The sequence below is a fragment of the Desmodus rotundus genome, chromosome 1 (assembly GCF_022682495.2).
Source record: "Desmodus rotundus isolate HL8 chromosome 1, HLdesRot8A.1, whole genome shotgun sequence".
NCBI classification, from domain to species: domain Eukaryota; kingdom Metazoa; phylum Chordata; class Mammalia; order Chiroptera; family Phyllostomidae; genus Desmodus; species Desmodus rotundus.
Genome location: NC_071387.1, coordinates 91,046,323 through 91,061,455, shown reverse-complemented (window position 1 = coordinate 91,061,455; position 15,133 = coordinate 91,046,323). Strand labels below are relative to the sequence as shown.

The following is a 15,133-nucleotide window of genomic DNA, read 5'->3' as shown; positions in this document are numbered from 1 at the left end:
CGGCTCTGCTCTCCTCTAGTCCGCCCAGCTCCGTCTTTCTGCAGTGCCTGGCTGCGCATGCGTAAACCGAACGATGGCCTTCATTGGCCGGGTAGACAGTGCGCGGGGATTGCTGGGGCCCGCTGGTCGCGCGCTGAGGGGATCCGGGCGCCCTTTCCTTCTAGAGGTGCCAGTGGGGCCCAGGGCCAGCTGTATTTTTCGTGTCCACGTCCCCCGGACGGCTGCTCTTTTGGATTCGTTCGCAGGCGCGATGGAAGAGGCTCCTGGGAAGCCCCTCAGCTGTGAGGAAAAGGAAAAGGTGTCGGGCGTACGGGAAGGGCTGACTCCGAACTCACCCCTCTCCAGGATTGTAGGCTGGCTTCTGTGTCCCCGGCCGTCTGGGGCTGCACGCTCTAACCTAAGCTTTTTCAACTCGGGGGCTCCCAGAGAGTGAAAGCGTGGAAGAGCGCTGTGGTCGCCTGGTAGTGTTTAAAGAACACATTTGTTTAAAAAGTTTTTGCAGCACTAATGCATAAATACAAAATGCAAAACTGTAGATAAAACTAAAGTCCCCATTGACACCCTCTCTGCCCCAACACACTCTCGGTCTTGGCTCCTCCTAGCCCGTCCCTTAAGTCTGGTGGGGAGTGCGGAGGGGCGCGGTTGTATTCTCTAACCACCAAAAAGTGATGTGTAGTTTTTCGAAAGGAGAATGTTCGTACATGGTACAATCTTGATGGTTCTGCAGCTTATGTTTTTCTTCTCCATGTTTGATTGACATCCATGTTAGTATATGTTTACCGACCCTATTTTTTAAGTTCTGTATAGTGTTCTGTAGTATGGAATTGCCATGGTTTCTTTAGTTACTACTCCGCTGAGAGACAGGTGGTTTCCAGCTTTTGTTTCTACAACAGTGTTGCTCTAGCCATCTATTTATGCCACCTTTGCTTATGCTGATATTAGCTAGAATGTATCTTGTGCTGGCTGTTCTAGGCTTTGTGCTACACTCTTCATTCACATTAACCAACAGTCTTCTTATCCCAGCCTACCTTCTAGTGGGGGTGAGTGGGGCATTTGCGAGTCGAGATTATTCAGATAATTGATGAGCCTGGTGATTAATAGGACATCTTGAGAAGCAGTCTAGCAGAGAGCACAGACTCTAGAGCTGGACTGCCTGGGTTTGAATCACATACCATCTATAAACTGTGATCTTGGACAAACTGATTTCCCTCTGATTTTCCCTAGCCATCTCCGTCCTCTTCCAGGTCTAGGTTCAAATGGGACTCCTCAGAAATGATCCCTAGCCACCTTATCTAAGTAGTCCATTCCCATAACTTGAGCTCTCACTTGATAACTGTGTGAAATCTGTTTATTTGTTTTCTTGTTTATTGTCTGCATCATTCATTATATGTAAGCTTGACCACTCTGTATATCTATCACCTGGAACAATAGCTGATAGCCTTACATACTAATACAACTATGTTCCCAGGTGATAGAGATACCTGGACCAATACCTGACAAGTAAGAGATTCATTTTCCAAGTGAATGTCTGAGGGTAACAGCTTCTGCTACCCTGGAGGATCTCACAGGGAGAATGGGGGGTGGGGAAACGGAGAAGTATACAGATAAGGTATAATAAGTACTGTGATAAAGGAAGCATGGAGGAGAGATGGAGTGTCTTATCTGGATTGAAGAAGGACCAGGGAAAATAAAAATCTAAGCTGGGGCTTGAAGAATCAGTAAGAATTAGCAAAGTGAGTTGGGGAGGAAATGCTCCAGGTGATAAGAACAATCTGTGCAAAGGTACTGAGACAAGGGAGGACTTGGTGCTTTGTGAGAAGTGAGAGTAATGTGGGCTGGTGCCACTCCCTCCACTGCCTCTTGCTGAGGGACCAGCTGAGCAGCGCACACTCATATCTGATAGGCACTGTACCCCTTTTCTCTGCTCACTGTACCCTTTCCATTGCTCAATATTGTCTGGTATTGTTGTTCTTCCAGTTGAAGGAAAAATTAGCATTCTTGAAAAGGGAATACAGCAAGACTCTGGCCCGCCTTCAGGTAAGTGAATCTTAATCTCTCAAACTGAGGTTTTATAGTACAGACTCTACAAAAACATTTCTTCATAATAATGAAGCTTTAAAAAAATGTTTTTTCCCTTAAATATATTCCTTGAGCTGCTTTTGCTTTCTCTAGCGTGCCCAAAGAGCTGAGAAGGTTAAGAATTTTATTAAGAAAACAGTGAAAGAACAAGATTGTTTGCTTCAGCCAGAAGTTTCACCACAGCTAAAACATTCAGGTAAAGAAAGCTAGCCCATTCACTTACATTTGCTTCATTATTCATTTCAGCCAGGTGTACAAATACTGCCAGGTGTACTTGGCTGTGGTTCTTTTTCTCATAGTCAGAAGGTAAGGATGGAGTAGACTCTTTAAAGTGTACAATTTGATGGTCCTTTATATATTCACAAGACAGTGCAACCATCATCACTGTCTATTTTCAGAACATTTGCACCACCCCAAATAGAAACCCCATTCCCATCCCACTCCAAAGCCCTGGTGACCACTAATCTATTTTCTGTTTCTGTGGATTAACCTGTTCTGGACAATTCATGTAAATAGAATCATATAATATGTGGCGTTTTGTGACTGGCTTCTTTCACTTAGCATGATGTTTTCAGTGGTCATCCATCTGAACACACATACATCCAGGCATGCATCATTACCCATTCTCTTTTGCAGCTGAATAATATTCCATTGTACAGATGTACCATCATTAATATATCCATCAGGTGATAAACATTTGGATTGTTTCTACTTTTTGGCTATTATGAATTTGAGCTATTAACCTGCCAGGAACATTCATATGCAAACGTTTGTGTAGAAACATGTCCAAGTACTTTGAATATATACCTGGGCATGCATTTGCAGGGTTGTATGGTGAGTCTATATTTAACTTTCTGAGACATTGCCAAACTTTCCTATAGCAGCTGTACCATTTTGTGTTCCCACCATTGATGCCTAAGGGTTCCAGTTTCTCCACATCATCACCAGTACTTGTAATTTGGTATTTTAAAAATGATAACCATCCTGGTGGATGTGAAGTGGTATCTAACTGTGGTTTTAATCTGCATTTCCTAGTGACTAATGATGGTGAATGCCTTTTCATTTGCTTAGAGGCCATTTTTATATCTTCTTTAGAGAAATGTCTGTTCAAGTTCTTTGCCAGTATTTTAATTAGGTTATTTGTTTTTTTATTCTGGGGCTGTAAGGGCCCTCATATTATAGCTGTTAGACCCTTATTAGATGCAAGATTTGTAAATATTTTCTCCCATTTTATGAGCAATAAACTATCCTTTCGGTTCATTTGTTTAGTGTTCTTTTTCCCTCTCAACTTTTGGAAATTATACTTATTGATTAATTATTGGAAAAACTTTTAAATTTCTACATATGCACAGAGAAAAATATCTGGCAGGAAATACTCTAAAAAACTGGTCATTTCTCATGTTAATACTTAGATAATTTATAATCATAAAATCTGAGGCTATTAAAATAGGAAAGAGGTATTAAAATTACTTAAGCAAAAAATTGCTGCAACAGAAGCAGCAGTGTGAGCAGAGGGAGGCAAATCTGGCCAGAGGCTAGGGACCTGCAAGGTGGCCCTGTAGTGGGCCCACCCACCACCCTGTGTACCAGTGGAGAAATAAAGGCCTCCAAGCCCTAAAAAAAAAATATGAAATAAAAAATTAGGTAAAAAATGGGGGGGGGGGGGAATGGGGAGATATTGGTCAAAGGGTACAGAGTTTCAGTTATACAAAATAAATAAGTTTTGGAGATCTAATGTGCAACATGGTGATAATAGTTAATACTACGTGTATATTGTATACTTGAAATTTGCTAAGAGAACTGATGGTCAGTGTTCTTACCACACAAAAAAATTGTAACTATGTGAGTTGATGGTTATGTTAATTAGCTTGATTATGGTAACATTTTGCAATGTATACATATATCAAAACATCACATTGTACACCTTTATTACAATTTTTTTCAGTTGTACCTCAAGGCTGTGAAAAAAACTAAGAAAAAAGATGATTTCAATAAAGAATAGATAATTTTTTTAGTTTAAAAATCATTTTTCTAGCACAATTCTATTGGTTTACCTTTATGTAAAATTATTATGGTTTATTAGATTATGAAAAACTTGAACTTTAATCTGCCTGAATGAAATGTATTGACTTTATTAAGTAAATAGTTGATAGTATTTACAGATAATATTTGAAAATAAGTATTTTTTGTTTCCTTTTGAAAGAAAAATACTAATTATACAATTTTTTCCTCCTTAGAACCTAAAACTAATATATCTTCTTGTGACTCATTACAAATCAACACCCATCTTGAGGAAGAAACTGGACATGTTGAGCCTGAGTCCTTTAAACCTGGATGTGGCTCAGTGGAAGGATTACACATACAGGGAACAGATGATATCCAAGAATGTTTTGCCTACAGGGTCAATGGCCCTGATGGTGAGAAAAGGCAGAATAAGCTGCCAGGGAGAAGAAAGAAGCAGTGGAAGAGAATATTTATTTCACAAGAGAGAGAATCTTTCTTTGATGCTGATTCACTTATCCCCTCTGGAAAAAGACTAAATAAACAAAAAGAAATCAATAGTGAAAATCCTGAGACACCTGTAACTAAAATAAGAACTAAGTTTTCAAGTCCTCAGTCTGACATTCCAGATTCTCAAGTACCAGTTACAGAAACTAATGGAGGGAGTATATTAATTCCATTCAATGCCAAGCCACAAACAAGTGTGGATGCTGTCTTAGGAGAAAATAATTTCCCTACGGTACCCCCACATCCTATGTATACTCCCTCCTCAGATAGTAGTAGTGGTCTGCACCTTCAACATAGGCCTCCTAAATGGAACTGTGAACTTACTGCTCATGGTTTAAAAAGCATTAACCTTACCTCACCTGTAAACTTAGAGGCACATACCAAAAACATGACTGTCTTTACAGGTAACCCAGAGGTAAATAAAACTGTAAGTGCAAGTGGCCAGCAGCCTAGAAGTCTTGACTTAGAAGCAGATAATGCATGTTCTGTAAATGAACTGACTTATAACTTACCAGCAAATGAAAACCAAAACTTAAAACACCAGAGTCACACAGAGGAGTCTTTAGAATCTTCCAGTAATGCCCTTGATGATAGAAATGAAAGTCTTCAGGAAAATGAGGTTCTGAGTCAGTCTAAGACTCTTGGCCCAGAAGTAGTCTCTCCTGTTTCTGCAGAAAATCAAACATATTCTTGCACTATGCCAGAAGGCCTACTTTTTCCTGCAGAATATTATGTTAGAACAACACGACAAATGTCAAATTGCCAGAGGAAAGTAGCCCTGGAGGCTGTAATTCAAAGTCACTTCAATGTCAGAAAGAAAGGGGTTAAAAATAAGGAAGCTACTAAAATTTTAAATCTTTTCAGTGAAGAAACTAACCAAAGTATAACTAGGATGTGTGACACATGCATGGGACAAACAAGTTCAAGAAGTCCTTTTCAGACACTTCTCTCATTAACTGAAGTCAGTTTTCCCACTGGGCCCACTAAAGATGACTTTTCTAGGAAGGCAGTTACCCAGCCATCCAGTAGAAGACTCAGAGGAAAAAGGAAGTCTATCTGTACTCCTACGTCACATCATCATGAACTACTTTTGCCCACCTCTGGCATATCAAGTGTTAACAGGTCCAAGGAAGAAGTCACCGCTCACAAAGATCAGAATGAAAAAGCAATTATTCATGGTAAGAGGAGAGTAATGGTAAATCAAGGTGAGGTTGAGGATGATGACAACAATGGCCTCATTGTATGCCTGGCACTTTCTAAATGCCAGACAGATGCTAACTCAAATCATCACAGCAACCCTATGGAGGTAGCATCTATTTTTTTTCAAAGATTTTATTTATTTATTGAGAGAGGGGAAGGGAGGGAAAGAAACGTCAGTTGGCTGCCACTCATATACTCCCAACTGGGGACCCAGCCTACAACCCAGGCATGTGCTCTGACAGGGAACCAAACCTGTGACTTTTCAGTTCACAGGCTGGTGATCTGTCCCACTGAACCACACCGGCCAGGGTAAAATCTATTTTTATACTCACCTTACAGATAGGAAACTTAAGGCACAAGGAGATTAAAGTGTTTTAATTAATTAAAATGACAGAACCAGGGTTCAAACCTGGTCATGTGGTGCCAGAGTTCACGAACGTGGTTTAAAAAGTAGACAATCAAAAGGAAAATATATTGGACATTTTAGCTAAAAATTAGTATTCAGGAACAATACAGTCTTTGTCCATGGATAGAAATATAAGTAATATAGGAAGTGTTTTTGAGATGAAATGTGTGTCAGAGTAAGAGGTCACTGACAAACTCTTAGGAATGATTGTCTAAAAAATGCAATAGGTCTGAGCAATTTTTGGGGGGCGGGGGGGGTTAAATATCCAATATAGTCTCTCTGAGGTCTGTGGAACACAAGATTTTGGAAGATAGCAAATGACATGTTATAATTTAAACTTTTTAATTAAATTAATTTACTTGGGAATTACCATATGTGATAAACTAAGCATAAAAACTAGATGATTCACTCTGGCTCTATACTAGAGATCGGTAAACTTTCCGTTAAAGGCCATGTAGTAAATTGTTTTTGTGCTCTGTCAGCATACTCAAGTATACTGCAAAAGTAGCCATAGACAACATGTAAATGTGATAGCATTCCAATAAAACTTTATTTACAAAAATAGGGAACCTGCCCTGGCTGGTTAATTGGAGCATCATCCTGTACTCCAAAAGGTTGTAGGTTAGATCCCAGGTCAGAGCACCTACCTAGGTTGCAGGTTCTATCCCCAGTCTGGGTGCATACGGGAGGCAACTGATGTTTTCACATTGATGTTTCTCTCAAATCAATAAACACATCCTCGGGTGAGGATTAAAATAAAAAATAGGAAGACTGCTTGCTCTATAACTTTGGACTGATGATCTGGTCTGTGAGCTGTAACTAGTTAATAAAGTATCAATAAGAGTCATTATGACTTAGCATCCAACAAGAATACAAAGAAATCAGAAAGCAAAGCATTCTCATATAAACTAGAAACATTCTTTTGTATGTGTTGACATAATCTACTGCTGTTTTAGTAACCTGCAGCTATATTAAAATTTCTTTTTCTTAGGTGACCTTCACATAACAAAATTAAGTTTAAATTCAGTGAACAATTCTACAATGTTCAGTATATTCAAGACATGGAACCATGATCCCTACCTAGTTCCAAAACATTTTCATCACCCTACATGGAAACCTTTTTCCCACTTCATTTCTTCTCCATTTTTTCTTCCCCAGCCCCTGGCAATCTGTCTCTATGGATTTACTTATTTCATACCAGTGGAATTATACAAAGTGTGACCTTTTGTGTCTGGCTGCTTTCACCTTGTTTTCAAGATTCATCCATGTTCTAGTGTGTACAGTACTTCATTCTTTTTATGGCTGAATGATATTCCATTGTATATATGTAACAGCATTTGTTCATTCATTAGATGATGGATGCAGCTGCAGCTGGATGGTATAGAATTCCAGTCTAAGAGTGGTAAATAACTCTTTGCTTGAAGGGGAGACTAAGTTTTCTTCAGTGAGAACTGCCAGCATTTTGTTGACTGTACTTTGAAAGCCTGTTAGAATCATATTTTTAGAGTAGAAAGGTCTTTAGAGATTCTTAGTCCAGTTCCCTTATGAGGGATGAGGGAAAATGAAATGAACTGACTTGCCCAAAGTAACACAGAAAGTCAGTAGCCAAGTTGGGACTACCATCTGTCTTCCTTCCCCCAACCAATGGCTGTCAGCACCATTCTGTTTTGGGTACTGCAAAAGGAGAGCTGTTAGTTAACTACTAACTTGTGGCTGATAATTTGAATGAGTTTTCGTAGTTATGGATAGGAAATGATGAACCTGTTATACCCTGTTGGAGTTTGGAAGTAGACTCTGTTGGGGGTTAATATCTCTCCTCTGTATGTTTTTGTTCCTTTCTATTTTAGGGAAAGAAGGTCACTGCCAAAAAGAGGACTTCTTTTCTTCCAGTAATAATGTTTATTCAGCTTTGGGTGTTGATGCTTGCAGTGCCCCATCTCATAAGCATGAAATGTTAAGTTTAAAGCAACTATCATCTTTTCTCAAAATCACAGACTTTCAGTTACCTGACGAAGAATTTGGACCTCTTAAGCTTGAAAAACTGAAGTCCTACTCAGAAAAGCCAGTGGAGCCTTTCGGATCAAAAGTGTATGGAGATAGGCGTCTTAAAGAGGGACAATGTATTGTTTTGGAGGAACCGACTCCTAAACAAATCGACGTAGAAATGGAGGACTTGGGAAAGGAACTGATTGTTCTACCGGAAAAAACACATCCTAAAATACCAAACCGAAAGAGCCTGCTGCAGCAGAAGGGCCTTTCCTCATCCATATTACTTTTCACTCCTTTAAATACTATTACTCCTGATGATGATGACAGGCCAACAGCAGATGTGTGTTCACCTGCTTTTCCCATCATAGGCACTACTCCAGCTCTTGGCCCCCAGGCACACAAAATGTCTGTAGAAGTTGGACTAACTTGCTCTTCACCCCTGCTTTCTCATGGGAAAACCAGTGAGAGTCAGGAATGCCACAGTTGCACCAGCCCACCAAAATTAGATGGCATCCTTCATGTGTCAGGAAGGGAAGGACAGCCTGAATGTGGCTGTGATTCTGGTCCCCAAGGAACACCTCTCCCCACTGAGTCATTCACTTTCAAAGAGGATCAACTCTGTGGAAATGTATGCCTGGAACCATGGAAACATTCCATTGAACAGGTACAGTCTACTTCCTTTGTGACATTTTCTCTAAAGGAATGAAATACCTTACTGACTGGACAGCATGGCTTCCTTAAGCATTGATTTCTCAGTATTTAAGAATGTTTTAACAGCCCTGGTCAGTGTGGCTTAGTTGGTTGGAGCATCATCCCATAGACCAAAGGTCATGGGTTTGATTCCTGGTCATAGTACATGCCTAGGTTTCGGGTTCAGTCCTGGTTGGGGCATGTATGGGAGGCAACCAGTTGATGTTTCTTTCTCATATTAATGTTTTTCTTCCTCCCTTTTCCTCTCTAAAGTCAATAAGCATGTCCTTGGGTGAGGATAAAAAAAGATTTTAACGTGCTTTGATATGACTTCACTGTAAATGTTAAGTTCATTCTGGGGAAATTAAAGTTAATTTAAAGATGTATTTTTAAAGTGGAGGGGGGATTCTATTGCCTTTGTTGTCAGTGAAGCAGTTTGCCATGTGAATTAGACATTTTGATGAGTGAGTGATGTAGGCAGACATCATATGTAAAGTGTAGACTAATGGTGTGACATTTGTTTCTACAGACTGAAATAACAGATGTTCCTGCTTATGATACCTTAAACCCAGGCAACCTACAACTGGTTTCAAAATTAAAGGTCAGAAGACTATAACCTTGTAATGTGTCTTATGTCTTACCTGTAAAAAACTTAATGAATTGTTAGGAAAATAGAGAAGAGTGCCCTGGGTGGTGTGGCACAGTGGATTGAGTGCCAGCCTGGGAACTGAAAGGTTGCCAGTTCGATTCCCAGTCAGGACACATGCCTGGGTTGCAGGCCAGGTTCTCAGCTGGGGGCGCGTGAGAGGCAACCGACTGATGTGTCTCTTTTGCACATAGATGTTTCTCTCCTTTTCTTTCTCCCTCCCTTCCCCCCTCTCTAAAAACAAATAAAATTTAAAAAAGAAAATAGAGAAGAATTTGATTAGTTTTTCATTCTTAATACTTATTAAATAACTTGGTTTAAAAAAAGCATCAGAAAAACGGATTTAATTCAGTTCTTTGTTTTTCACAAGATTTACCTGTATTTGTATTTTGAGATCATCTCCTAAAGAAGTTTATATGTCAAGCTATTGCCAAGAACACTTAAGCTCAGTAACTCATCTAAATTAAAATCAGGCATTTTAACAGAGGGAGAGAAAGAAGAGGAGTCATTCATGACTTTCCTACCCAAATAATGTGATATTTCTAGAAGAACCACTTAGAGTGATATATCAGAAAACAGGTAGCATTTCTTGATTGTGTTGTAGTCAATGGTTATTCTTCCACATGCTGCGTGATATATGTGGTTCTGAGAAATATAAATTACAATATTCTGTTAATGATATTTTAGTAAATCCTGAGAAAAAGATTGGACCTGTGACCTAGTCAACTTTGTATTCATGATACCTGAAGTAACTTGGTGTAGAGTAGGGTTTATCAATTTCAGCAGCGTTTGCATTAGGGGTGGGATAATCCTTTGCTGTGGAGGGTGGGGTGGCCTATCCATTGTAGGATGTTTAGCAACAGCCTTGGCCTCTACCAAACAGAACCAGTAGCACCCCCTCCCTAGTTGTGACACCTAAAAATGTCTGCAGACATTGTCAATTGTCCCCTGGGGAGCATTGCAAAACTGCCATCAGTTGAGAAAAGTGGTATAGAAGAAAGCTTTACATGCACATAAACTGTGCCAGTTGGCTTTCTGACCTTGGGCAAATCGTTTCGCTTCTGAGCCCCAGATTCTTTTTCAATAAAAGATACATAGTAATACCTATGTCATTTCAAAGCTATTATTGAACCAATTTTAATAACTTAAGTTTCTTTAGGAATCACCCATTTCATTTGTGTCTTCAAGTTTATAAGTGATGCTACTTGTTGTTTTTATATTACTTTACATACAGGAAGTTAAGCCTCTTTCTCCCCAACCCCCCATTTCCTACATCAGACTTAAGAGATTTGTCCATTCTGTTGGTTTTCTAGAAAAATTAGCTTTTGGTTGTATTGATTAATTGAGGTTTTTATTTCCTATTTCGTTTATTTCTGTTTTTATCCTTAATAACTTCTTCCTTCTTTTTTCACTGTACTTTTTTCATTGTTTTTTTACTTTCTTGAGCTGCTTGCTTATTTTGTTTTTATCTTTCTTGCTTTCTGATAAACGCCTTTATGATTGATTATACATTGTGGGGAAAATCTTGCTTTGGCCACACACTGCACATTTGGATACCTAGCACTCCCCTTGCTGTTTGTTTACAAATAGTATGTTATTTCAACCCATGAGTGGTTTATCAGGATGTTTAATTTATAAATGGTTAAGTTGTTAGGGGCTATCTTTTGTGGTTAAATTTGAATGTATTCCATTCTGGAGCTATACTTTTCAATTATATCATAAGATAAGGGTATATGTGCAATTTAACAATATGTATTTATTTATTTTCAGCCCTAGCTGGTGTGGCTCAGTGGATTGAGCACTGGCCTGTGAACCAAAGGATTGCTGGTTCGATTCCCAGTCAGGGTATATGCCTGGGTTGCAGGCCCAGGTGTCCAGCTGGGGGCGCATGAGAGGCAACCACACATTGACTTTTCTCTCCTTCTCTTTCTCCCTCCCTTCCCCTCTGCCTAAAAATAAATAAAATAAAATCTTTAAAAAATGTTTGTTTATTTTCAGAGAGAGGGTAAGGGAGGGAGAAAGAATGGGAGAGAAACATCAATCTGTTGCCTGTTGCACACCCCCAACTGGGGACCTGGCCTGCAACCCAGGCATGTGCCCTGACAGGGAATTGAACCTGCAACCTTTTGGTTCATAGGCTGGCGGTCAATCCACTGAGCCACACCTACCAGGGCATGTATGTTCAATTTTTTAGTTCCATATAAGACCCACCAAGCTCTTTATTTTAACTTACATAAAACTTCAATTACATTTGCTCAGTATTTCATTTAATCCTTGTCATGCATCACTTTTCATATTTGTTCTTTTCATAAAATGGACCTCAAGTATCCCTTTAACATGATTGTTGTTGCTCTTCTGGTCAGAATCCTTCAGGTTCCTGTTCTGTGGATGTGAGTGCTACGTGGTGGGAAATAGCTGGTGTCAAAGAACCATGTATCGTAACTGCTTGTGAATATGCAGTTTCTCTTTGGAAACCTCTGGATATTTGGCAGTGGGAAAAAATGTATTCCTGGCACTTCACAGAGGTGAGTCCTTTCTGAAACAGATCTTTGCAATTATTTGCATGCAAGACAGAAAAGAGAGGTAAGCTTTTTTCCCAGCATTTTATTATGAACATTTTCAAACATACAGGAAAACTGCACAATGAGCACTGTGTACCTGCTCTCTAGACTCTACAGTTCACACTGTGCTTTATTAGCTTTATCATGTGTTTATCCAGAGGTGGAGTTTTATACCAGGTCCATTGAAGCAGCTTGGAATTTCCAGTCTGTTCTCACTTCTAAACTTGCTGATACCCATTTATCTTACCCTTCATGAAAATACTGTTCCTGTTTCTTTTCTGCGTGTGCTTTCTTCCAGGCCTTGTCCACTTTCATACATGTCTTACCTGGTTGCAATCCTAGTGTGATTAATTTTTTTAATCTTCTTTTTCTCACTTAGCATATTCTTCTTGTATATACATATTCTTCCTACTTACCTATTTAGAATTTTATTTATTTTTCCAATATAATTGGCAAATACTCATAAACTTGTCATATATATATTTACTCCTCACCAAGGATGTTTTCATTGATATGAGAGAGAGAGGAAGGGGGAGAGAGAGAGAAACAGAGAGAAACATCGATCAGTTGCCTCCCATATGCACCCAGACCAGGGACTGAACCCACAACCTAGGTATGTACCCTGACCGAGAATCGAACCTGCAACCTTTTGGTGTACAGGACGACGCTCCAAATAACTGAGCCACCTGGCCAGGGTTAACTTGTAATATATTTAAAGTATACTCTGTGATAATTTGATATGTGTATGTATACAGTGTGAAAGGAGTCCCACAATTAAGTTAACACATCCATCACTTTGCATAGTTACCTTTTCTTTTTAATCCTCACCTGAGGATATGTTTATTGATTTTAGAGAGAGAGGAAGAGGTGGGGGAGAAACATTGGTGTGAGAGAGAAACATTGATCAGTTGCTGACCATGCACGCCCCAACCAGGGATCCAGCCTGCAACCTAGGATCTACTCAGCAGATTTCATTCTTGTTCTCTAGTATATATCCATAGCTTCTAGCTCTGTGCTTTTGCTCAATAAATATTTCTTTAGTGAATACATGTATTTTAAATGGCTGCATAATGCTCCATTAGCTCACATGCCAGAATTTACTTAATTATTCCACTGTTGTTAGAAGTATAGGTTGCATTAAATAGACACTGTGTAAACACTGTTATGCATATAGCTTATTCGGATTTATGACTCATTGAAAGAGGATGTTTGCCACACCTTCTCACATTTCTCCAAATGTTAGAAACTATCCTGATACAGTAAGAATAAAAAGGAATGCAACAAATTTTGGAAAATTTAGATTGATTAAAAATGAAACAACCAAATATCATTTTTTGCTTTTTGTTTTGTTTAGATTCCAGTATTACAGATAGTTCCCATGCCTGATGTTTGTAATCTGGTGTGTGTAGCTTTGGGAAGTTTGGAAATCAGAGAAATCAGGTATATAATTCTTCAGGGGGAATTTTTTTCTCCCTTTTTCTTCTCTCTTTTTTTTTTCCACTTTATTCCCGGTCTGGTTTCCATTTAAAATTTACCTAGTTCTTGACTATTAAAAACTTACTTTTGACTTCTCTGCATTTTTCCTTATATTTGGTTTAGGGCATTACTTTGTTTCTCTGATGCTAAAAATGAAAACCAAGTGCTTCTGAATTCTGGAAATATACAAGCTGTGCTTGGCCTGACAAAGAGGAGGCTAGTCAGTAGCAGCAGGACCCTTTGTGATCAACAAGTAGAGATCGTGACGATTGCAGAAGATGGAGGGTAAGAAAAGCCCTGGTTGACTTTAACTATTAGATAAAGAATGATTTTATCCCAGAGTTTTAGAGAACATTGGATCCCCCAGTATCTTCTTTTTCTGTGTTCTAGGCTTGGTATCTCAGGTTCTGTTCAATACTGGACCATAAAAGCAGTTTAGAGGGGTGGAAGTGACATGCAGGGAGGAAGTCAGTGCAGTGGAGAGGCTTAGCAAAATGTAGTTGGTTCTTTTTGTCGTCTTTGAAATCTCAGTGTGCCCCTTAAATGTGACGAGTACCTGAAGATCCTAGATCCTTCTCTAGTTCCACACACTTGGTTTTCATGGCTTCTGTTACCATCTAAGATTAATACTAATAGCAGACATATGTTTCCAGCTCTGAGCTTTTTCTTTACATATCTGGGCTTCCCTCAAATTCAACATATTGAAAACAAAGTTCCTAGCATCCTCTATGTCTATCATATATCCATGCACTTTATTGTGATTTTTAATCTGTTTTTCCATATAACAGGGCATGGATCTTGTTTGTCTTATCTTTTTATGAATTGTTGCAGTAATCCAGACAAGAGACAAATAATTATTTGCTTAAATTAGGAAAGTGTTAGTGAAGATGGGGAGAAGCAGACAGATTTGGAAGAGATGAAATGATAAAATCACTAGGACTTGGTGATTAAGGAGATAGACAGGAAGGAGACAAAGGTAATATCTAGGTTTCTCCGTTGGTCACCTGGGTAGATGGTATCATTTGTTGGGATAGAATACAGAAAGAAACATGAGGTTTAAAGAGAAGTGATGAGTTTAATTTCGTGTATTATGAATATGAGGTACTTGCAATATATCTAGGTAGAAAATATAAATATTATATATTTATTGTACAAAGTTTAGAATATACATGTTTTCTGACTGAAACCTTTTTCTGCTCTTAGGTTAGGTTTGTTTTTTTTTTTTTAAGATTTTACTTATTTATTTTTAGAGAGAGGGGAAGGGCGGGAGAAGGAGAGAGAGAAACATCAGTGTGTGAGAGAAACATCGATCAGTTCCCCTTGCATGCCCCCAACCCAGGTACCTGGCCTGCAACCCAGGCATGTGGGCTGACCAGGAATTGAACCAGTGACCCTTTAGTTGGTGGGATGATGCCCATTGTGCCACACCAGTCAGAGCAGGTTAGCGTTTATTGTACAGAGTTCAATAATATGTAGAAGGACTGTTTAGAAACTGCTTTGGTACAAAGTGCTGGGTTTTTTGGGGGGGGGTTTTTTCAGTATTTTTTTTTAATTTTAATTTTGTATTGTTATTCAATT

At 39.0% G+C, this 15,133-nt stretch overlaps 1 protein-coding gene across 6 annotated transcripts in view; it reads left to right on the top strand.

Annotated features, from left to right (window-relative positions):
- Positions 1-53: 53 nt before the first annotated feature.
- PALB2 (partner and localizer of BRCA2) overlaps positions 54-15,133 on the top strand; it is a 28,282-nt gene continuing 13,202 nt past the window's right edge. For 5 of the 6 annotated variants that reach the window (XR_006655446.3, XR_006655445.2, XM_045195350.2 and 2 more), the window contains exons 1-9: positions 54-298; positions 1,978-2,037; positions 2,173-2,275; positions 4,317-5,765; positions 8,041-8,846; positions 9,402-9,473; positions 11,882-12,043; positions 13,434-13,519; positions 13,679-13,840. Coding sequence is in view for 4 of the 6 variants with exons in the window: in XM_045195350.2 (XP_045051285.2) it covers positions 74-298; positions 1,978-2,037; positions 2,173-2,275; positions 4,317-5,765; positions 8,041-8,846; positions 9,402-9,473; positions 11,882-12,043; positions 13,434-13,519; positions 13,679-13,840 (3,125 nt within the window). In the remaining 2 variants the exon portion in view is untranslated. The remainder of the gene's footprint in view (positions 299-1,977; positions 2,038-2,172; positions 2,276-4,316; positions 5,766-8,040; positions 8,847-9,401; positions 9,474-11,881; positions 12,044-13,433; positions 13,520-13,678; positions 13,841-15,133) is intronic. The other variant, XM_024560376.3, reaches the window with a different exon arrangement.